Source organism: Moschus berezovskii, chromosome 23, assembly GCF_049115385.1.
Source record: "Moschus berezovskii isolate FMDL1 chromosome 23, NW_MosBer_1.0, whole genome shotgun sequence".
Taxonomy (NCBI): Eukaryota; Metazoa; Chordata; class Mammalia; order Artiodactyla; family Moschidae; genus Moschus; species Moschus berezovskii.
This window is the reverse complement of record NC_142482.1, coordinates 22658050-22680434: the sequence shown is the minus strand read 5'-3', so window position 1 is coordinate 22680434 and position 22385 is coordinate 22658050. Positions and strand designations below refer to the sequence as shown.

Genomic DNA, 22385 nt, shown 5'->3' with positions numbered 1-22385 from the left:
AAGGGCGAAGCGTTGGGGAAAAGAAAAGGCTCAAAGGACCTTGCTGCTGCCCTATCTGTAGTCTATAGAAAGGTCTATAACCTCAGGGTTAAGCTTATAGGCACTAGAGCCTGAGTTTAAAGCCTCCCTCAACCACTTGCTTAGAGGCGTGTGTGCGCAAGCTTGTTGCTTCATTCGTGTCCAACTCTCTGCGACCCTATGGACTGTAGCCTGCCGGGCTCCTCTGTCCGTGGGGATTCTCCAGGCAAGGGTACTGGAGTGGGTTGCCATGCCCTCCTCCAGGGCATCTTCCCGGCCCAGAGATAGGACCTACGTCTCCTGCATTGCAGACGGATTCTTTTTTTATCACTGAGCCACCGGGGAATCCATCTACAATCTACTGGATCTTCTCTGTGTAACTTTCCTTATCTGTAAAATGGGGATAATAACAGGCCCCATCTCATGAGGCTTATGTGAGGATTAAATGAGGTAATACGAGTCACGTGCTCAGAGCAGTGCCTAGCATAGCACGTGCTTGGTAAATGATGGCTAGAGCTCTGATCCTGCCCACTTTCAGGTCCCAAAAATCTCTCTTTTCTGCCACCCTTGCCCAGACTCCATTTTATCCCCCGCCCTCTCCTTCTCACTCCAGACCCTGAGACCCATCAACTTAGTTCCACTCTCTGTTTCTTCACCAGCTTCAAGCTAAGTTGTGATCAGAGCCCCCTTGACAGACATGCCCTGAGAGAGAACTCACCCCTTGCCTGGAAGTTCACTCTGAGGTCTATCCTGAGTTCCTCCTGCTGCCTCCTTACCTGCCTGTGCTGCTCGGAAGTTCCTGGGCTCTGCTTGGTGACGTGGGGTCCTTTGACACCAGGGCAGACTGGTGACCCCTCCACAGATGTGCTCTGCCCTGAAGCTGGATGCAGCCAGAGAAAGCTAAGAGAAGGTTCTGGGCAGGTGTGCTGCTCCTTCTAGCACCCCACCTCCAAGGAGCTAGCTGCCCAGGGCGGGGACAGAGCTGAGATGGGAGGGGCCGGCAGAGGGGCCACTTCAGTACCAGATTCCCCCAAAGGACAGGGGCGCTATCCGCTCTACCACTCCCCCAGGAATCACACCCTGCCAACCTGCCTCATTAACTCGCTGGCCCGTAGGACAGAGATGTTGGTGCCTGCCAGATCCCCAGACCCCAGAGAGAGGACCATGAGCCACAGCAGGACCTGCCCCCCACTCTCAGCCAGGGCCCAGCATCACTTACGCCGGCCCACCTCTTCCTGTCTGGGTCTGTCTCTGGCCGTCTTTCTCTGAGCATACTAGGGCCTAAAACCTGCTCAGAACAGAAGGAGGGCTGTGGGCTCCCAGGATCCAGGGAGGGAAAAGACATAGGGACTGAGAAAGAATTAGTGAGGCAGACCAGCAAGAGAAACAGCTGGATCACAGGAATCGTTCTGCACTGACTAGAGATGGGATCCACTAAAGGAACCTGATACATGAATCTTCTCCACCTCACCTCTTTGCCAAGTGTTCCCTGGCTTCTGCTTGTTGGCCTCTAGTGACAGAGAGCTCAGTCGTTTAGAACTGAGCAGAAAAATAAGGACCAAGAACAGAGACTTTTTTTATATATATAATTAATTTTTACTGGAGTACAGTTGCTTGACAGTGTTGCGTGAGTTTCTACTTCACAGGACAATGAATCAGCTATACGTAATCCTCTGCCCCCTCCCTTCTGGACTTCCTTCCTATTCAGGTCACTGCTGTGCATTAAGTAGAGTTCCCTGTGCAATACAGTACGCTTTCATTAGTCATCTGTTTTATATGTAGTATCAACAGTGTGTATGGGTGTCAGTCCCAGTCTCTCAGTTCCACCACCCATCCCCCTTGGTATCCGTACGTTTGTTCTCTGCATCGGTGTCTCTCTTTCTGCCGTCTCTTTCCTCTGTCTCCTGCCCTCCTCTTTCTCCTTCAGTCTCTCTCTCTGTACCTCCATCTCTGGAACTCAATGTGCTTGTCTCTCTACGAAACTGAGGTTTCCTCTGATTCAGAGGAGGAAGTCACCAGTACCCGAATGATTCCGAAGTACCAGATTCAGCAACCTGCCTACTCTGGACCACAGTACCTGGTAAGCATTTCTGTGGTTAACGGTAAGATGTGACAGTCAACATTTACAGCAAACACTGATGACAGGAGATAGCACAACCCCCGAGGCCACCTAAGACTTTCAAAGCAAGCTCCCCGAGGGCACGAAATCCCCAGCCCCAGGTTATAATGAATAGCCACCTTTCAGGAGGTGAATGTTGTGTAATTCTGGGAACTCTCACAAAAACTCCAAAGAGGAGCCTGTGAATAATCTGAATCCAGTTTCCTGCTGCTCCCAGGCTCCCCCAGCCACACCCCAGCTGCACTTTGAGTGTATCCAGAGACTGACAAGTGTATCCTCAAGGCCGAGGTTGGCATCAGAGGCACCATGGTGTGGATCAAGGGGTGAGGTCCCCAAATGTGAGCCCTTAGAGGCAGATCTTGGGAAAAGAGAGTGGGGTTGGGGCTCAGGGAATGAGGGGAATGGAACATACCAGCGGCCATCAGCTCTTCCCCAGGAATCAGATTCTGCTCAAAAGAAACCCCCTGTTTGCAAACTAACACATTGAGAATGACAAGGTTCACCAGCTTTGCCAGGTGTGGAACAGTGGGACTGCTTTAATGAACAGAGTACTTTGCAATTAACAGGCATTTCAGTTAGGAATCAGCACTGAAGCAAGCTCTTTGAAAAGTTTCCCTCCCGCACCTCAAGATTTATTCTCATTTCTGACTACAGAAGGAATACCCAGTCATCGTAGAAGATCTGAAAATACAAATACATGTAAAAAGGAAAACACCCCCACACCTTTACCCTATGATTTTATCACCCAGAGATGTTTTGCCAATACTGTGGTGTATTTTCCTTAAGTCATTTTTCTGGACTTTTCCTTTCTTTAAAGAGTTTTAACTGCCCCCCCATCCCCACCCCACCAACCTTATTACTCAGAAAAGTCCCTCTCTGGGAGTACAAAGGCCAGCGTTAGTGCAGCCTCTGCCCTGGGGTCTGAGTCCTGACCCAAGGAGGGTTTTCCAGAACTTCTGAACTAGTCGTCTCTGTCACTGCTGTGTCCAGGCAGGTGGGACAGGAGCCAAGGCACAGGAAACCCAGGGAGGTGGCCAGCCCACCCCAGCCAGGCCAGCGCCTCAGGAGCAGCAGCCAGCTCTCTTTGGAGGCTTCTCAGGGGCCACCTCCACCAGCGAGCCCTTCAGGCGCTCTTCTTGCATCTTGAGGGACCTGCGTGAAGATGCCTGGGCATTAGTCCTCTCTCTCACCCGCCAGAGGCAGCAGGGAGGGACCCAAGGGTGCAGCTGGGGGCTGTACCCCCTGAACTTCCGCTCTGCCCCTGCCCTTGCCCTGCATTCCACATGTCATGAAACACCTTTCTGTCTCTTCCCTAGCATTCTCTGCAGCCTACTTTGTGCCAGGGGCAAGGGACTCTGATTATGACCATGAAGCCAGCATGTCTTGCCTTGCGTAGTGTGGGAGACCGAGACGGGAAGGGGCCATCAGGACCCAGGAATGGGGCGGCACACAGAGGGACTTCACACTAGATCCTGGAGGGATTTAGGGTGCAAGGAAGCAGTGCTGGAGCCGAGACGGAGCACTGGACAAGGGGCCACTTGCAGAAAAGAGGGCAGGGTGAGCTCTAGGCAGAGGGCAAAGGCTTAGTGTCAAGAGAGAGCTGGGGATCGGCGAAGTAAAGCCTCTCCGTTCCTTCATTTATTCACAGGATATTTCCCGTGTGCCTGGCACCATCCCAAATCACAGAGCCTAAGGACTGGACGGCCAGAAAGAAGCCCTGGAGGCAGCAAGGATTCAGGGCTCTGCCGGCCAGGAAGCCACAAGTAGGGCTTTTATTCTAAAGCAAAAGGAAGTCATTGAGCAGTTTCCTGTCCCAGGGATCAGACAGGGATCAGGTTTGCAGTTCAGCAAGCTCACTCTGAAAGTTGCTTTGTCAGAGAAGGGGCCTAGATATCATGTCCTCTAAGACCCCTCCCACCTCATTCATTTCATTTGTTAATTGAACACTAACATGTGCCAGGCTCCAGGGGGAGGAAGTGTCAGTCACTCAGTCGTGTCCGACTTTTTGCGACCCCGTGGGCTACAGGCCACCAAGTTCTTCTGCCCGTGAAATTCTCCAGGCAAGAATACTGGAGTGGGTTGCCATTTCCTTCTCCAAGGGATCTTTCTGACCCAGGGACTGAACGGGGAGGAGCTGAACCAAAAAGACCTGGCCGTGCTATAGCTCCATCCTGGTGGGGAAGGCAGTCAGCATCAAGAAAACAGACAAACTCTGTAATGACAGTTTGCCAAGAAAGGCTTTGTGGGACTTCCCTGGCAGTCCAGTGGTTAGGACTCCGAGCTCTCACTCTGAAGGCTGGGGTTCAATCCCTGGTCGGGGAACTAAGATCCCTCAAGCTGCTCTTTGCAGCCGGGGAAAAAAAAAAAAAAAGAAGGGCTTTGAGGGACACAGAGAATGAGATTCAGAATAGTGGTGGGAGCATTGTGGTCACGGAGGGTACCTCTGAGTGGCTGAAGCTTATGACTGAGGGGGTCGGGTGGGGGGCAAGGAGATGGCACCGGAGCCAATCCGGGCCATTGGGAGGGATCTGAATTTTATTCTAAATGCAGTGGAAGTCACTGGAAGCTTGGGTGGGCACGGAGGCTCAGAGAGGGGAGGAGAGGCTTCCTGGAGGTGGGGCCGCTGACAGGACTGGTAGAACTGGAGTCAGGAGACTCCTCCCAGGGCTCTCACTCCTTCCGCAGGCTTCTGAGCCCTGTGCTTTCTCAGGCGCTTCCTCAGGTGGGCCTCCCCTCCTGCGTGAGTCAGCTAAAGATTCTGGGTGGGGAGGAGTAGGGCGGCACTCACCGGGCCAGCTGCACCATGGGCTCCAGGATATTGTGACCCAGCACAGCACTGCACTCTCCAAAGGAGACCCCCAGCTCCTGCAGCCAGATAGATGAGGGTACAGGTGCCGTGGAGGAGACTCCCGAGAGTCCAGGCAGCAGCCCCCACCACCGAAGACCTGACCATCAGACCGAGTCCCACCCAGTACGTCCCCAAGCCAACCCCAAGGGGCAAGGCAGCCTGTCTCTGTCCCCCGTCTCCATGGTCCCCAGCCTTGCCCCTCTGCCTCTGTCTCTCCATTTTGGCTGGCCAAGGTGTCAAGGACGCCACCCAGAAACACCCCACAGCCTTCAGAGTGATGGTGGGAAACCCGTATTCCAATTAGGAGAAATGTCCTTGGGGACATTTCTAAGTTGTTGCCTGTGTCTGCGCAGTTGTGTCTGACTCTTTGTGACCCCATGGACTGTAGCCCACCAGGCTCCTCTGTCCATGGAATTTTCCAGGCAAGAATACTGGAACGGGATGCCATTTCCTACTCCAGGGGATCTTCCTGACCCAAAGATCGAAACTGTGTCTCTTGCACCTCCTGCAGATGGATTCTTTACCACTGTGCCACCTGAGAAGCTCTTTAAAGTCATTCGTTGTGTGTATATATATATATATATTTTATGTTTTCAATTTCAAAAGTATTGAATTGGGGAAATATTGGGAAATAAAGCATAAAAATGTGTAAGTTCAGGGCTTCCCTAGCGGCTCAGTGATAAAGAATCTGCCTACTAAGGCAGGAGACACAGGCTCCATCCCAGATCTGGGAAGATCCCACATGCTGCGCACTAAGCCTGAGCTCCGCAACTATACAGCTTGGGCTCTAAGAGCCCGGGAGCCGCGGTTACTGAGCTCAGGCGCCCCAGAGCACGTGGTCTGCAACAAGACAAACCACTGCAACAAGAAGCCAGCCCACCGCAACCGGAGAATAGCCCCCACTAGCCGCAACTAGAGAAAGGCCACTCAGCAATGAAGACCCAGCACAGCCAAAAATAAATAAATAAATTTTTTTAGTGAAAAATGTAAGTGCAAATTATAAACCACTTCTGTTAGTGTTTGAATACATATTGAGGTGACCAAAAAGTTCTTTAGAAGAGAACAGAACGAACTTTTTGACCAATCCAATATTTCTATTCTGTTTTATATGACCCTTTTATTGGGGGTGTGGAGTATGGGCTAAATATCATTATACTGTTAGGTTAAAGTGTATAAAATTGCTGCTCCGATAGATGCCAAACAGTCAAATATCAGCAATCTCATCTGATTCAACCTAACCTGTCCCCAGAGACATGGCTATTTTTCTGACTTCACATTATATTGTAAGCATTTCCTCCACAACCTTAAATATTTTTCAGAACAGGATTCTTAATGGCGAATGCTAGCTTTTTGCATGAAGCTCCACAAATTAACCACCAAATGTTGCCAAGTGTTTGTTCTCATAAAGAACAACCTCATACAAACATGTTCAATTATACAAAGGCTCTATTACATTCTTCTCTTAGGAATTATTATTTCTGACTCTTTCCTTAGGATAAATTGCTAGAGAAGGAGTTCCTGTCAAAGGCGGTGAGCTAAGACTTTTAAGAGGAAAAAATTCCCACCAACCAGGAGCCACAGTGATGACCTCATGGTTAGGAGAAATGAGAGAAGAAATGGGAAGGAAATACGATATGGAAATGTCAAGAGGGGTGGTGTCAGAGGTAGGGCGGGGAGCGAGACTTTTTTCCATCTTTATTATTCTCCAGATTTTCTGGAATGTAGTTCAATTCTACTCAAAAATAAATCATATCCATGCTCCCCTGTCTGGTGGTGGGGCTTTTGATGCAATCTTCCCAGGGAAGAATTTGGGTCTTAAGACAGACTAAATTAGAAGGAATGTTATATTAATTAGAGACCAGAGATAAAATGAAGATTTGAGTGGGAATTTTAAGTGAAGCTTGAAAAGCTTTTTACTCTGAAGATTTTTTTTACATAGGTCAGGACACTGTGGGGATTCGCTAATACAACAGGAAGGTTCAATGTCCTGCCCACTGTTACCGTCTCATGTTTGGGTCTTGCGCCCCTTTGGGTGGAAGGCTGTTAGTCTCTGATTGAGCAGGGGCAGGAGCGCATTGTTCTCTGTGGCCTGGGCCAGGGTGACCTATTCGCTACACCCCAGGGACGGGTCTGCCCAGTCCAGGCTGGGGGAAGGGCTGATGCCCAGCTGCTCACCTGGGCCAGTTGCTGCCCGGCCTCAGTAGACACTTGCCGATCCTCCTCACGGTCCGTCTTGTTTCCCAAAAGAAGGATGACCACGTCGTCAGACTCTGCATCCTGCACACAGAACATGTTCCCTCAGCCACACGTGTCGGGCGCCTGCTGTGAGTCAGGCCCTGGGGGGATCTGACCCTGCCCTCCAGGAAAAGCTGACCCTGTGCCACTTCCTCCCCTACACACACAGCCCACTTTCTATATCACACCCACTCCATGCTCTTCCCACCTCTGACACGTTCCCTTCCATCTGCAGCAAACCTACCCCTCCTTTCAGCCTGCAAACATGTCACCCACTCTCCAAAGCCAACCTCAAAGTCACCTCCCCTAGGAAGCCTTCCTAGATTGCTCCTGCCCATGCCTGTCTTTTCCTGCCTGTGCTGAACACCCTAGCATTAGATTACACAGGCTGCCTTGACTCATCTCCTGTTTAATGGATGATAATAATAATAGCTTCTGTTAATGGAGAGTTTACTATATACCAGGTGCTGTGCTAAAAGCAGTTATAGCAGTTAATCCTCACAACTCTCTATGAGAAAAGTTGGGCAGTTGAATTCAGAGAGTTTAAGTCACTTGTCCGAGGTTACAGAGTTAGGATAGGGTAGTTGGGATTCAAACCCAGGTCTCATCAGAACCCAGAACCCAGTTTCCCTCAAATATTACTTTATTCTGCTTCCTTTGCATCTCTTCAACTAGACCAGAAACTACTAGAGAGAAGACAACACGTCTTCCTTCATATCCCTCTTCTGTGCTAGTACGTACTGTAGTATTTCAGCGTATGAATTTCATTCATACGTATATCAAATACATATGTGAGGGAAAGGACTAGAGATATATGGACAAAGGAATGATCATCTAGAGTGACACTGGACTTGCGTTATCCCCAGGTGTTAAGAATACATCACAGAGCTTTGGTGTATAGGAAAGAAATGGTCACAGGAAGGATGCAGGAAAGAGTTTGTTTTGGAGACCACAGCGTGTGGTTGTGGTTTCTTTGTACTACCATGCTCCCAGCCCATCCAGCCACATGTCCTCAGCAGATTGTCACCCACATGTCTGTTGTGTCCTTTGTAACCCTGGGAGAAAAAAAAGAGTGGGAAAGACACAAGCTCCCTCTTGACTGCACACCAGGGCCAGCCCAGCAGCCGGTGGCTCACCTGGAGACAGTCCAGCCAGTAGCGCACGTGGACGAAGCTCTCCTGGGAGGTGACGTCATACATGAGCACCACGCCATCAGCCTTGCGGAGCAGCTGCCGGGTCACGCTGTGGTACCTGCCCAGAGAGTCCACGCCGGTGATGCCAGCCACCCTGACCCGGGCTCCAGCCTCTCGAGGCTTCAGCTGCTATGTCAGCTTCTAACTGCTTCCAAAAGAGGGTGTGCGTGTATTTTCCTTCTTCCGGTGTGCTTATTGTTGAATAGGTTAACAGTCCTCATGGCTCAGATTTCAAAAGGTACCAAGGAGCATCTAATGAAAAGTCTCTCTCAGGTGACTCTACCTTCATCCTGCAGCCACCCAACTCCCCTCCCCAGAGGCAACCAGAGTTACCCATTATTTAAATAGTCTCCCAGGGATATTTCATGCATATACATAAATGCAGACACACACACACTGCTTAAGCAAATACAGTGTAAAACACTGTACTCACTAATATTCAATACTCTGTTCTTTGTTTTCTCCAGACAATAAAATGTCTTAGAGATATTTCCCTATCGGTACATAAAGGGTGACTTTCCTGGTGGCTCAGATGGTAAAGAACCTGCCTGCAAGGCCAAAGATCCAGGTTCGATCCCTGGGTTGGGAAGATCCTCTGGAGAAGGGAATGGCTACCCACTCCAGTATTCTTGCCTGGAGAATTCCATGGACAGAGGAGCCTGGAGGGCTATAGTCCAGGGGATCACAAGGATACATAAAGAGGCTCCTCCACCATTTCTTCGGCTTCATTATATTCTACTGTGTGAAGGGGCCCTAATTTCTTTAACTGGCCCACTATTGATGATGTTTAGGAGGCTTCCAGCGTTTCGCAATATAAACACTATTGCTATGAGCAGTCTTAGTCCTTTTGATAATATAGTATGAGTTTATCAGTAGAATGAATTTCTAGAAGGATAACTTCTGGGTCATAGGTGATGTCCTTTTCAGTTTTGATCGCTACTGCTTATAAGTCGAAAGCTAATAGTTTCAAAGGGTAGGTGAGAGGACTTCCCTGGAGGACCAGTGGCTGGGAGTCTAAGCCTCCACTTTACAGGGGGCGTGAGTTCAATCCCTGGGTAGGGAACTAAGATCCCACATGCCACAAGGTGTGGCAAAAAAAAAAAAAAGTGATTGGGTAGCTGTGCTCTGCAGGCCATGTTGGGACGGCCCTCACAGTTGCCCTGCCAGGCCTAGGGGGCCTCTGGGTGCACTCTCCTGTCTTCTGCCCTGGGCCTGGACTCATCTCTCCATCCCCCACCTCCTGAATCCTCAGTGGGTACAAGCTGCATTTGCACTTGGTAGGACTCTGGGTCGGGGCTGGGCTCCACTGCTCTGCAGTCCAGGCTCGGCCACTAATGTCGACAGCATGCATTACCTCTCCTGGCCAGCTGTGTCCCAGAGCTGCAGTGCAAAGCGCTTGTTGTCCACCAGCAGGTTTTTGACTCGAAAATCCACTCCTAGGACACACAGATGAGAGTCAAGCCTACTTTCAAGTTACCATCCAGGACTTGGAGCTGACACCCGCCTGAATATACACCTGCTCCCAGTACCAGCCATGGTGGGTAGGAACTTCTGGCAGCCGGGCTTCCCTTCTGCTCTTCAAATCCCATCCACACTTGAGGGTCCACATCCTCCGAGAAGCCTGCTCTGCCTACCCAGCTCCCACTGCTCCCCCACCCTGACAGCTGGCTGGCATGAGGCACCCTGCCTTGTTTTCACCTCTGCGAAAATACCTGTCCTCTCAACTACATGGCAACGTTTATTCCTCAGTCTGCTCAGGAAGAGCTCTCTTGTTTTTCCTGTTCTGTTGTTTTCCTCTATTTCTTTGCATTGATCGCTGAGGAAGGCTTTCTTATCTCTCCTCGCTATTCTTTGGAACTCTGCATTCAGATGCTTATATCTTTCCTTTTCTCCTTTGCTTTTCGCTTCTCTTCTTTTCACAGCTATTTGTAAGGCCTCCTCAGACAGCCATTTGGCTTTTTTGCATTTCTTTTCCATGGGGATGGTCTTGGTCCCTGTCTCCTGTACAATGTCACGAACCTCCATCCAGAGTTCATCAGGCACTCTATCTATCAGATCTAGTCCCTTAAATCTATTTCTCACTTCCACTGTATAATTGTAAGGGATTTGATTTAGGTCGTATCTGAATGGTCTAGTGGTATTCCCTACTTTCTTCAATTTAAGTCTGTATTTGGCAATAAGTAGTTCATGATCTGAGCCACAGTCAGCTCCTGGTCTTGTTTTTGCTAACTGTATACAGCTTCTCCATCTTTGGCTGCAAAGAATATAATCAATCTGATTTCAGTGTTGACCATCTGGTGATGTCCATATGTAGAGTCTTCTCTTGTGTTGTTGGAAGAGGGTGTTTGCTATGACCAGTGTGTTCTCTTGACAAAACTCTATTAGCCTTTGCCCTGCTTCATTCCGTGCTCCAAGGCCAAATTTGCCTGTTACTCCAGGTGTTTCTTGACTTCCTACTTTTGCATTCCAGTCCCCTATAATGAAAAGGACATCCTCCAGGTGTTTCTTGACTTCCTACTTTTGCATTCCAGTCCCCTATAATGAAAAGGACATCTTTTTTGGGTGTTAGTTCTAAAAGGTCTTGTGGGTCTTCATAGAACCGTTCAACTTCGGATTCTTCAGCGTTACTTGTGGGGGCATAGGCCTGGATTACTGTAATATTGAATGGAGATCTTTTCAAGAAAATTAGAGATTCCAAGGGAATATTTCATGCAAAGATGGGCTCGATAAAGGACAGAAATGGTATGGACCTAACAGAAGCAGAAGATATTAAGAAGAGGTGGCAAGAATACACAGAAGAACTGTACAAAAAAGATCTTCACAACCAAGATAGTCTCGATAACGTGATCACTGACCTAGAGCCAGACATCTTGGAATGTGAAGTCAAGTGGGCCTTAGAAAGCATCACTACAAACAAAGCTAGTGGAGGTGATGGGATTCCAATTGAGCTATTTCAAATCCTGAAAGATGATGCTGTGAAAGTGCTGCACTCAATATGCCAGCAAATTTGGAAAACTCAGCAGTGGCCACAGACTGGAAAAGGTCAGTCTTCATTCCAATCCCAAAGAAAAGCAATGCCAAAGAATGCTCAAACTACCGCACAATTGCACTCATCTCACACGCTAGTAAAGTCATGCTCAAAATTCTCCAAGCCAGGCTTCAGCAATATGTGAACCGTGAACTCCCAGATGTTCAAGCAGGTTTTAGAAAAGGCAGAAGCACCAGAGACCAAATTGCCAACATCTGCTGAATCATGGAGAAAGCAAGAGAGTTCCAGAAAAACATCTATTTCTGCTTCATTGACTATGCCAAAGCCTTTGACTGTGTGGGTCACAATAAACTGTGGAACATTCTGAAAGAGATGGGAATACCAGACCACCTGACCTGCCTCTTGAGAAACCTGTATGCAGGTCAGGAAGCAACAGTCAGAACTGTACATGGAACAACAGACTGGTTCCAAATAGGAAAAGGAGTATGTCAAGGCTGTATATTGTCACCTTGCTTATTTAACTTACATGCAGAGTACATCATGAGGAACGCTGGGCTGGAAGAAGCACAAGCTGGAATCAAGATTGCTGGGAGAAATATCAATAACCTCAGATGTGCAGATGACACTACCCTTATGGCAGAAAGTGAAGAGGAACTCAAAAGCCTCTTGATGAAAGTGAAAGAGGAGAGTGAAAAGTTTGGCTTGAAGCTCAACATTCAGAAAACAAAGATCATGGCATCTGGTCCCATCACTTCACAGGAAATAGATGGAAAAACAGTAGAAACAGTGTCAGACTTTATTTTTTTGGGCTCCAAAATCACGGCAGATGCTGATTGCAGTCATGAAATTAAAAGACGCTTACTCCTTGGAAGGAAAGTTATGACCAACCTTGATAGTTCATTAAAAAGCAGAGACATTACTTTGCCAACAAAGGTCTGTCTAGTCAAGGCTATGGTTTTTCCCATGGTCATGTATGGATGTGAGAGTTGGACTGTGAAGAAAGCTGATCGCTGAAGAATTGATGCTTTTGAACTGTGGTGCTGGAGAAGACTCTTGAGAGTCCCTTGGACTGCAAGGAGATCCAACCAGTCCATTCTAAAGGAGATCAGTCCTGGGTGTTCATTGGAAGGACTGATGCTAAAGCTGAAACTGCAATACTTTGGCCACCTCATGCAACGAGTTAACTCACTGGAAAAGACTCTGATGCTAGGAAAGGTTGGGGGCGGGAGGAGAAGGGGACAACAGAGAATGAGATGGCTGGATGGCATCACCGACTCTGTGGACATGAGTTTGAGTGAACTCCGGGAGTTGGTGATGGACAGGGAGGCCTGATGTGCTGTGATTCATGGGGTCGCGGAGAGTCGGACACGACTGAGCAACTGAACTGAACTGAACTGCTCAGGAAAATCAGTTTCATTCATTTATTTTTTTAATAATACTTCTTGTTTCATTCCTAATGATGGCATGCATCCTTCTTCTCTACCCAGACAGCAGGGCAGACAGACAACCTGGGAGGGTGAAGGGAGTGCTGGCTTCCAGCAGGACCGGTTGGGCTGTGAGTTGTCCAACTTCTGCTGCTCTACTGTCTGTGTGAGTCACTTCACCTCTCTGAGCTTTCCTTTCTCATCTGCAAGGTGGCAATTTAAAAAGACCCACGTCACTGGGTAATTGGCAGGATTAAATGATTTATGTTCAAGGTCTGGTCCAATGTCTAGGGGCTGCTTGGGAAGTGGTCATTTTTATTATCTACTATGAACTCTCATCTTTCTGAACCCCCACCTCCACAAAATTTCACAGACCAACCCTTCCCGGGGTCATGGTTCCAGACCCCTCCTGTCCCTGGAAATGTGGAAGTACTAGTGAAATCCCCGAGAGGTTTGGAATCTTTGGGGAGCAACTTCCTGCCAACCCCCAGTTCCCAGGGACACCGGGTGGGATGGGGGTGATGGAGAGGGGCTGTTTTGTCCGTGCTGAGCCCACCATGGGGCCCAGACCAGCTCAGGAAAGAGGTAACTCCTCACATGATCCCTGAGCCGGTAGAGACCTTCCTCAAGGTGACACATGGTGACCCCCACAAGAGCTCTTACTTCTGCCCCCGGTGGTGATAAGCCACAGACGCCCCCATCCGTGCTCCCCAGAGGAGACTGGGAGAAGTGGCAGCCGGGAAGTCCTGACCTCAGCAGAAGTCTGTCTGCTTCTCTGTTTCTCTTTACTGCCCCCTTTCCTGAAGGTCTAAGGAAGTCCAGGGTCTGCAGAAACTTCTGCGGTTACCCAGGCCCACCCCCTGTGATGACATCCAGCCTCCGCGTAAACATCCGCGGCCTAATCTATAGAGCAACCTTCCTGATTATTCTTTGCATTTAGTAACTTCCGTTACTCCCACTTTCCGCCTCCCTGCCCGTCGCCCACCCTCAGTCTACCCACGGATCCCCACATGTTACAACTTGAACCACATAAACTGTCAGAAATACAATGTCTTCTGCTTCCCAAGAAATCTGCTGTTTTACATGAACAACCCCAGGGAGCGGGCAGCGCTGAGCACATAAAAGCATAGAGCCTCTGGGGAGAGGGCCTGTGCTTTGAAGGCAGGTGGCCCCAGGTATGAACTTTGGTGCCCAGATAGGGCCAAAAAGTTAACCAGGACTTCAGTTCTGTTTTCCTCATGTGTGAAATGGGGATAGCTGCAGAGAAACCTCATAAAAATGCGCAGTCAGCTATAATTCAATTGGCTCTGGCTCTGGTCTTCCACCAGCCCTTTTTTCCAAGGCAGACGGGCGAGAAAGTGGGTGGGAACGAAGGACGGTGATGCTGAGTGGGGAGATTACGACTGAGGAAGCTGGAATCATCCCCAGTGACAGGTAAGCCCAATGGATGACAATCACCAGGGGCACCAAACCACAGCTAAGTGTGGGACAGATCTGGCTATCAGGGTTTCCCTTGTGGCTCAGCTGGTAAAGAATCGGCCTGCAATGTGGGAGACCTAGGTTCGATCCCTGGGTTGGGAAGATCCCCTGGAGAAGGAAACGGTTATCCAGTCCAGTATTCTGGCTTGGAGAGTTCCACGGACTGTATAGTTCATGGGGTCGCAAAGAGTTAAACACGACTGAGCAGCTTTCACACACACACTCCTCCCAGCTGACTAGCAGTGCATGCAGGCTTGCCTTTTCTTTTTACAATTATGCAATCTGTATTTTCTCTATTGAACTTCGTGGAAACTTCTTACCACGTGATAATGGGAGAGGCTCACAGGCATGAGAGGGCTCTCGTACGGAACAAGGTGAGTGTGCCTGGTGCATTGTGGGTGGTCGGTAACCAGGAGCTTAGGTCAGCAGTCCTCAAGCTTTTTGAGACCAGGGACCGGTTTCATGGAAGACAATGTTTCCATGAACTAGGGTGGTGGTGGGGGGTGGCTTGGGGGTGATTCAAGCACATTACATCTATTGTACCCCTTATTTCCACTGTTATTACATCAATTCCACTTTAGATCATCAGACATTAGATCCTGGAGGTTGGGGACCCCTGGCTTGTGTGATTAATGATGGTGGCCTTGCAGACCTTGTGACCCTATTCAACATCAGAACAGACCTCCTATGGGTCCCCTATTCCTGACGACACTGCATTTTTAACTGGCTCCCCAGGTGAGGCTTCTCAGGCAGAGAAAAGTTCAAGAACCTGTCCTGGGTGAGGCGGTAAGGGACTCTCTTAGGTAAAGTTTGAGAACTTTACCCACCGGTCTAGCACTGGTGCCCAGTTAGCATGCACCCAGACAGACACAAAGACGTGGATCCCTCCATTTTTACCCCAAGCCGAACATTCCCACGAGCTCTTTTCTGTGGCTTTATACAAGTGGCCACATATCCCAATATTCTTAGGGAGAGGAGGCTTTTTGCTTTAGGACATTTCATTTGCAAAAGTCCCTGGACTAGACATTATCAAAAGTGTACTTATAATAATAACAACCATAAAAATAACTAATAGTAACTGAGCACTTAATACATGCCAGGTAGTAGTCTAAGACCTTGATCTGTATTAACAGAACTAATTCTTACAGCCCCTTCAGAGGTCAGCACTACTGTTGCCCCCATTACGCGCAGAGGGCTTGAATAATTCGCTCAAGTTCATACCATTAGTAAGTGGCAGAGCTGGGTTCTGAACTTGGGCACCGGTGTTCCTAACTTACCCCACTCTACAAATACATTCTGTGTAAAATATTCAACTTGCCCAAGGTAGCTTCCTGCCAAAGCCTGGCTGGCTGGCCTAGGGCTGGTCTTAGGCAGATTCAAGCAGCGGGGTCCCTGAGGCGGCCTGCCCAGGGGCCACGTGGGAGGAGACCAGCTTGTTTTCACCCTCGGCCAATGCTGCCACCTAAACTGTAGGTGCTTTGTTAACGTGGCACATTATTAGCTAATCAGATCAATGCAGAGAAAGCAAATTACCTATAATTAGAGATGATTAGTAAAATAGCCAGGTTATGCCCGTGTAAAATAACATCTAACACAGGGCCTGTGGCGAGGGCGGAACCTACAACTTGCTCAGGGATGGTTTGCTCTGGGCCTGCTCCAGCTCGCCAGCCCAGTTCCCTGGCTCTCCCCTCCCTCCCCTGCCATCCTCCCCAGGCGGCTCTTACCCACAGTCGCTGTCAGCCCAGTGGCAAAGCTGTTCTGGTGCAGCAGGTGCAGGAAGGAGGTTTTGCCCACGTTCGAGTCTCCCAGGAAGATGACGTGGAAGGCGTAATCAGGGTTGGCCAAAGGTTCGCTGGCCGCGCGGTCCCTGGGGGATGGGGTCAACCCGGGGCCTCCGGAGTCCATTCTTGGATCTTCAGGCCTGTTCTCTGCCCTTGGCTCCCTGGACTTAGAGGGGGCTTGTTCTCCTTCTGCGTGGGCAGTTGTAGGCTGGGGCCTGGGTTGGGCTTCCAGCTCAGCCCTGGTGGGAAGGGTTTGTGTGGGCTCTGGGGGCCCTGCTCTATCCCCAGGCTGAGCCCCCATGGGGGGAAAGCCCCTTGATGGTTTCCTGGGAGCTGGGGCTTCTGCTTCAGCCTCAGCCTGCGTTCTATCAGGCGGGCAAGGTGTGGGCTGGAAATCGAGCTGGGGGAGTTCTGAGTGCTCGGGTTTCAGGCTACGAGCCTCGACGGTCAGCTCTGACCTGAAATCTTGCCCTCCCTCGTCCACTGCTTTCCTTTCCTCAGCCCCGGGCTCCTCTTCCAGGCTCTGGGGGAGGAGAGCGGGCAGCCCAGGGACCCGGCCGTGAGCTTCCTGCAGCTCCCCTGAATGGCCCTCTTGTGCATCTGGGCTCTGCTTGCCCTGCTCTGATCCATCCGTGGGAGCCGGACCCCCAGGCACCAGGTCCTGGGAGGGCTCACCCAGCCTCGCCGGGAGGGCTCCGGCTCCTGCGGACCCCGGCCTTGGCTCAGAGCCAGCAGAATGGGGGTCCTGATCGAGGGCCTCTCTCTGCCGGGGCAGCTTGGGTGGGACCGGCCCAGGGCCAGGGCCCTCCTCATCCAGGTGTGAGGTCTGGAACTGTGCGCTGGGCCCAGCTGAGGCCTGGGGAGGGGGCGAGGTCACTTGAGGAGGGGGCCCATCCTCCAAAGGAACAAGCACCTTGAATGCAGCTGCCACCAGGCTCCCTGACTCCCCAGCTGGGACCCCCGGGAGACTCCAGGGGAAGTAGACCCCGGGGCCAAGCCCTGACTCCTCCTTAGCTTCCGGGCTGAGGGGCTCTCCAGTCTGCTCTGGGGGGCTCATGTCCGGCCCATCTGGGTTCACTCCTTTCTCTTCCTCGGTCCCAGAAGGCGCCCCAGGGGGGCTCCTTGGAGAGCCCCCTGGATCTGAAGAGGGCTCCTGAGCAAACAGAAGAGCATGTGGCTCCGAGATGGAGATCCGCCTGACCACTCGGGGCGTCGGGGGGCCTGAGGAGGCTTTCGGGGTTGGGGGCGGGCTCCAGGGGAGCTGCAGGGCACTGAGGGGGCTGCTGACGCCGCTGAGGAGCTGGTCCCAGTCATCGTTGTGCCCAAACAGTCCAGGCAGGGGAGCCTCGGAGGAGGAGACTGCCTGAGCGTCTGGAGCCTTCTCCTCACCTGCTCTGGGGACACTAGGAAGGGTGCGGGAAGCTAGGGTCAGGGGAGGGGCAGGTAGCTGTCACACCCATCCTGCCTGCATCCTTCAGCACTGGGCACACAGCTCACAGTTGGCCCTCCCTTCGGTCTTCCCTTCGGCAGGGCTTCTCACCTGGCACTCACTCCCTACCACTCCCCTCATCCAATCCAGCTCATCCTTCAAGGCCCATGTGGAGCCTCACCTCCTCCAGGAAGCCTTCCTGCCATTCCAGCCCATCCCACTCTGCCAAGGATCCAGCACTGTGCTAGCCTCTGTGCATATGTGTGTGTGTGTGTGTGAGTGTGTGTGCGTGTGTGTGCGTGAATCCCACTTGTGTGAGTCATGTATCATGTATGTCTGGGCACGTGATTTTTCCCCCTCTGCCCCCTTGTCTGAGAAACGGGCATGACAATCCCAGCCCAGTGGGGTTGTTGTAAGGTTTAAGGAGGGAGTCTGTGTGTGGCTTCCCTGGTGGCTCAGATGGTAGAGTCCGCCTGCAATGCAGGAGACCCTGGTTCAATCCCTGGGTTGGGAAAATCCCCTGGAGAAGGAAATGGCTACCCACTCCAAGTATTCTTGCCCGGAGAATCCCATGGACAGAGGCGCCTGGGGTCCATGGGGTCACAGAGAAAGTCAGACATGACTGAGCAGCTAACATTCACTTTTCACTTGCACCGTGAGCTCTGAAGGCTGAGAAGAGTTTCTGAGAACTCAAAGCCTTTCTCCCCTCTTGCAGGAAGCCCTCCGTCTGCAGCCCAGCCCGGGGGTGGCAGCTACTTGCCTGGGTTCCTCCTCCATCTGCCAGGACACACGGCCCCTGGCGGCATCCAGGTGCCCCCGGGTCACCTGCAGCTGCCCCCGCACCTCTTCCAGCCGCTCAGCCAGGTCCTGCTCGGCCTCCCGAAGCTGCCGGTTCTCTGAGCTGGCCTCCTGGTGTGTGCTGCTGAGATGGTGGAGCTGGGCCTCCAGCTGCAGGAGGTGGCGGGTGAGCAGGAGAGAAGCCCAGTCGCCCTTCAGGGGGACTAAACAGCCTCCCAAGACCATGCTGGGGCACAGACTCCAGGCTCCTGGAGACCCAGCTTAAAACATAGGATCGGGTGTTACCCGCTCATTGGCCTTATTAGCTCCATTACCTCCCACCCGGGAAAGACATCGGAATTGTCAGGATGGGGAAGGGAGGGGGAACTGCGTAAGAAGCATAGGCCACCAGCAGCACCAGGGACCACACCCTCCTCTGCTCAGTGCTTTGAAATGGCTGCTCATCTCTGAGCCCACGTGGTCAGTGAGGAGCTCCTGGTCCAACAGCCGGTCACAAGACCAGGTGATGGAGAGCTGCTTGACCATGCCGAATGGAAGGCAAGGTCCTCACGACAGCCTCCAGGACCCGCAGGCTCCCCCCACCCCACCCCCGTGACATCTCTGACCGCCTCTCCCACTGCCCTGCTCCCTGCCCCCTCAGTCTGTTCCAGCCCCCAGGTCCCTTTACTGGTCCTTGAACATTCACAGCGTGTCACGCCCACCTCAGGGCCTTTGCACCCGCTGTGCCCTCTGCCTGGACTGCTCTTCCCTCAGATACCACAGGGCCCATTCCTCACCTCCTTTGGGCCTTTACTCCAAAGTCATCATCTTAAGTGAGGCTTCCTTGACCCCTCTCTATCAAAACCCTCCTATCCTCCTGCCCTGTTTTACTTTATTCTCCTTAGCACTTTCATTATCTAATATGTTATAGACTTTACCTGCTTATTTAGTTTATCATCTATTTCCCCAACTGACAATAACCCCACAGGCAGGAGATATGTGTCTGTTATGTTCCCTGGAAGCTAGCACGATGCCTGGCACAGAGTGGGGACACCATAGTGGTTGGATGGAGGAATGAATGGCCTTGCGGGGAGAGGCTTCACATCCACAGGGGACAGGACAGAATGGTCCTGTGTGGAAAGTCCAACCTCTTCTATCGCCAAAAGGGGCCTGCCTCAGTCTCCAAGGCTCTGAGGCTCCAAGTCCACAAGGGCTTCCCTGGTGGCTCAGCTGGTAAAGACTCCTGCAATCAGGGAGACCTGGGTTCGATCCCTGGGATGGGAAGATCCTCTGGAGAAGGGAAAGGCTACCCACTCCAGAACTCTGGCCTGGAGAATTCCATGGACTGTATAGTCCACGGGGTCACAAAGAGTCGGACGCGACTGAACGACTTCCACTTTCACTCCACTTTCAGTCTCCAATGGCAGCTACTACAGAGGCTCCTGGGAGATCAGCCTGTGTCAGGAGGGTGAGACCAGGTGGCAGAACCAGCAGGGAAGGCTGTGGGAACCTGGTCCAGTGACAAAGGGATGCTGGTTGTTCTGGTTACAACACATGGTGATTTTACTAAGGCCAGTGGCTTGCAAGTTGAGGAAGGAAGAGACAGTGGGGCTGGGTCTCAGACCCAAAGGCTTAGCCACAATGCCAACTGGAAGTGATTACAGGTTATGAGACCTGGGGTGTTGGGGTAGCAGGTATTATAACCAGGAAGTTAGGTCCAGTTCAGAGATAGTAGCGACTATGATGTATTGGGCTGGCTAAAAAGTTTGTTCGGGTTTTACCATAAGATGTTAAGAAAAAACCTAAACACACTTTTTGGCCAAGTCAATATAAACCACCTATTACATGCCAGGTGCCATCTTAGGCCCTCAAGTACAGTATATCTAATCATCACGGCAGCCTCCTAAGGGAAAAGTTCTGACCACCATTTCTCTGATGAGGAAACCAAGGCTCAGAGAAATTAAAATCCTGCCCAAGGTCACTCAGCTGACAGCAGAGATGAGAGTTGAGCCCCACCTTATCACCAAGCCTCTCCAATGTTGAGACTTCGTGTTTGCCTGATGCTTTCTGGCTTCAAAGGGCTTTCCCATTTAGTACCTCTTTTGACTCAACTAGCCGGGGAGCTGCAATAGATGTGGTTCTTCCCATTTTACAGATGGAGAAACTAAGGCCAAGACAAGCAAAGCTCTTTCCTGAGATTCGCAGGGCTTTTAATTGAAACAGCAGGAAATTGAACCTGGACCTTCTGATTCATGTCCCAGGGCTGCCACTGCCCTTACCTGGCCTCGCCTCAGAAAAAGGGCCAGAGACATCACTTTCCTAGGGAAGCCAGCTCTGGTGCAGGAGCGCAGCAGCCCAGTGAGCCCTCCAGAAGTGGGTGTCAGGGTCCACGAATCCTCAGAAACTGAGCTTCCAGGGGAGCCCTTGTCACTCACCTCCTTCTGGCCCTCGGTCAGCCGCTGCACCTCACGCTCCTTGGCCTCCAGCACCTCCTGCATCTGGGAGCTGAGGGCCAGGCCCCGGGAGTCGCTCTGGGGAGCAGAGAGGTCTCAGCGCCCCCTGTGTGACTGAGTCCAAGACTCAGCAGGCCTGGGTCGGCCCTCCCCATGTGCCACCTCCACCCAGGCCTAGGGCGCCCAGTCCAGGATGTGTCCACAAGGAGGGGGGGTTTCAGGACAACTTCCCTGGCCCAGGCAACAAGGAGACAGGGACCCAGAGAGTGGGAGGAGTGGCCCCGGGAGACCCCCGAGAGCTGGCAGCAGCGACCGTTCCCCACCCCGTCTGTCTGAGCAAACTGTCTCTCCGACACTGCGGGGGATGAGACGATCCGCTCACAGCAGCCTCCCGCTGCCCCACGCTGGCCAGACCCGGGCTCACTGCATGGGCAGCAGAGGGATCCAGGGCTGGGGGAGGCTGGCTGGGGCTTGGGGGCTCACCTTGGCCTGAAGCTGCTGCTTCTCCTGCTGTATCTGCTGCTCCATCTCCTCATAGAGCTGCCGGACCTCACGGAGGTGGTCAGTGTCCCTCCTGGACGCGGGGGCGGGGGGGGGGGGGTGGCCAGGCAGCACGCTGCCACCCTGCTGCTGGCAGGCGAGGCCTGGGCCCGCATTTAGAGCCTACCCTACTGCTCAGCTCACTCTGCCAGCAGTCACTGACCCCTGTCACCCTGGGAACTGTCATTCCACTAACAGCTCCTGACCTTGACGCAGGCCCTTGATATGGCTCATCTGAGCCCATCCTGCTGACTCTGTAACCATCGTCAGGATGTTGGTTCCTGTCTCATAGTCCCCAATCACCCCATCACTCTGACCCCACTTTCTGCTGTCACCATCCTCCTATCCACCCCCACCCCCAAGCACAGACTCCCTGGCAGGGCTGAGCCCATGCCAACCCCAGGATCACCACACGCAAGGCAATCTACGTGGTGGTGCCCTGGAGTTAGGTGCCCCAGTGGCTCTGCACCAGGACACACTGGCCCATCCCCTCTTTGGCTGAAGGCCTCACTCTGTCCTTCCCAATAGATTCCCTTAGTCACCCCTTCTTCCAGCTCAGCTCTCCCCATCCAGCTCCCAGGCTCTGCTGTGAACCCCTGGCCTCCATTCTTCCAGAGCTGAGAAAATTCACTTAAGATTCAACTAAGGGATTTCCCTGGTGGTCCAGGGGTTAAGGTTCTGCGTTTCCACTGCAGGGGGTGCAGGTTCAATCCCTGGTCGGGGAACTAAGATCCCACATGCTGCCATTAGCACAGCCAAAAATAAAAAGGATTCAACTCATGTAGAAAGCATCCACTGTGTGCCAACCCGGCCCCAACTCACTTCCTCAGAGTCAGCTCCAGAACCTCCTTGTCGGCCCGTGCCTCCTGTAGGCGACTGTTCATCTTGGCCAGAAAGCCCTCCAGGTTGCCTGCCAGCTGGGGCTCCTCTTGCCGCAGCTTTCTCCATAGCTGCCAGATTTCCGCCTGCCTGGAACGGGAGGACGGCCAGAGATCACCCTTGAGTGGGACCAGGAGGCAGAGGGAAGCCCACTCCTGGGTTCTAATGGCCGCGCTCCAAAAGACTTGGGTCACAAAATCTCCTTACACTCTGTAAGGTGC

General features: G+C 51.9%; 1 protein-coding gene across 4 annotated transcripts in view; it reads right to left on the bottom strand.

Annotated features, from left to right (window-relative positions):
* Positions 1-1343: 1343 nt before the first annotated feature.
* RAB44 (RAB44, member RAS oncogene family) overlaps positions 1344-22385 on the bottom strand; it is a 40704-nt gene continuing 19662 nt past the window's right edge. For 3 of the 4 annotated variants that reach the window (XM_088831197.1, XM_055406892.2, XM_088831199.1), the window contains 10 exons: positions 22108-22254; positions 21229-21319; positions 20728-20823; positions 18276-18463; positions 16030-17489; positions 9768-9849; positions 8357-8471; positions 7161-7262; positions 4926-5002; positions 1344-3289 (listed from right to left, as the gene is read on the bottom strand). In XM_088831197.1, the coding sequence (XP_088687323.1) occupies positions 3199-3289; positions 4926-5002; positions 7161-7262; positions 8357-8471; positions 9768-9849; positions 16030-17489; positions 18276-18463; positions 20728-20823; positions 21229-21319; positions 22108-22254 (2449 nt within the window). In that variant the 3' untranslated portion in view covers positions 1344-3198. Of the gene's footprint in view, positions 3290-4925; positions 5003-7160; positions 7263-8356; positions 8559-9767; positions 9850-16029; positions 17490-18275; positions 18464-20727; positions 20824-21228; positions 21320-22107; positions 22255-22385 lie in introns of those variants that run through there. The other variant, XM_088831198.1, reaches the window with a different exon arrangement.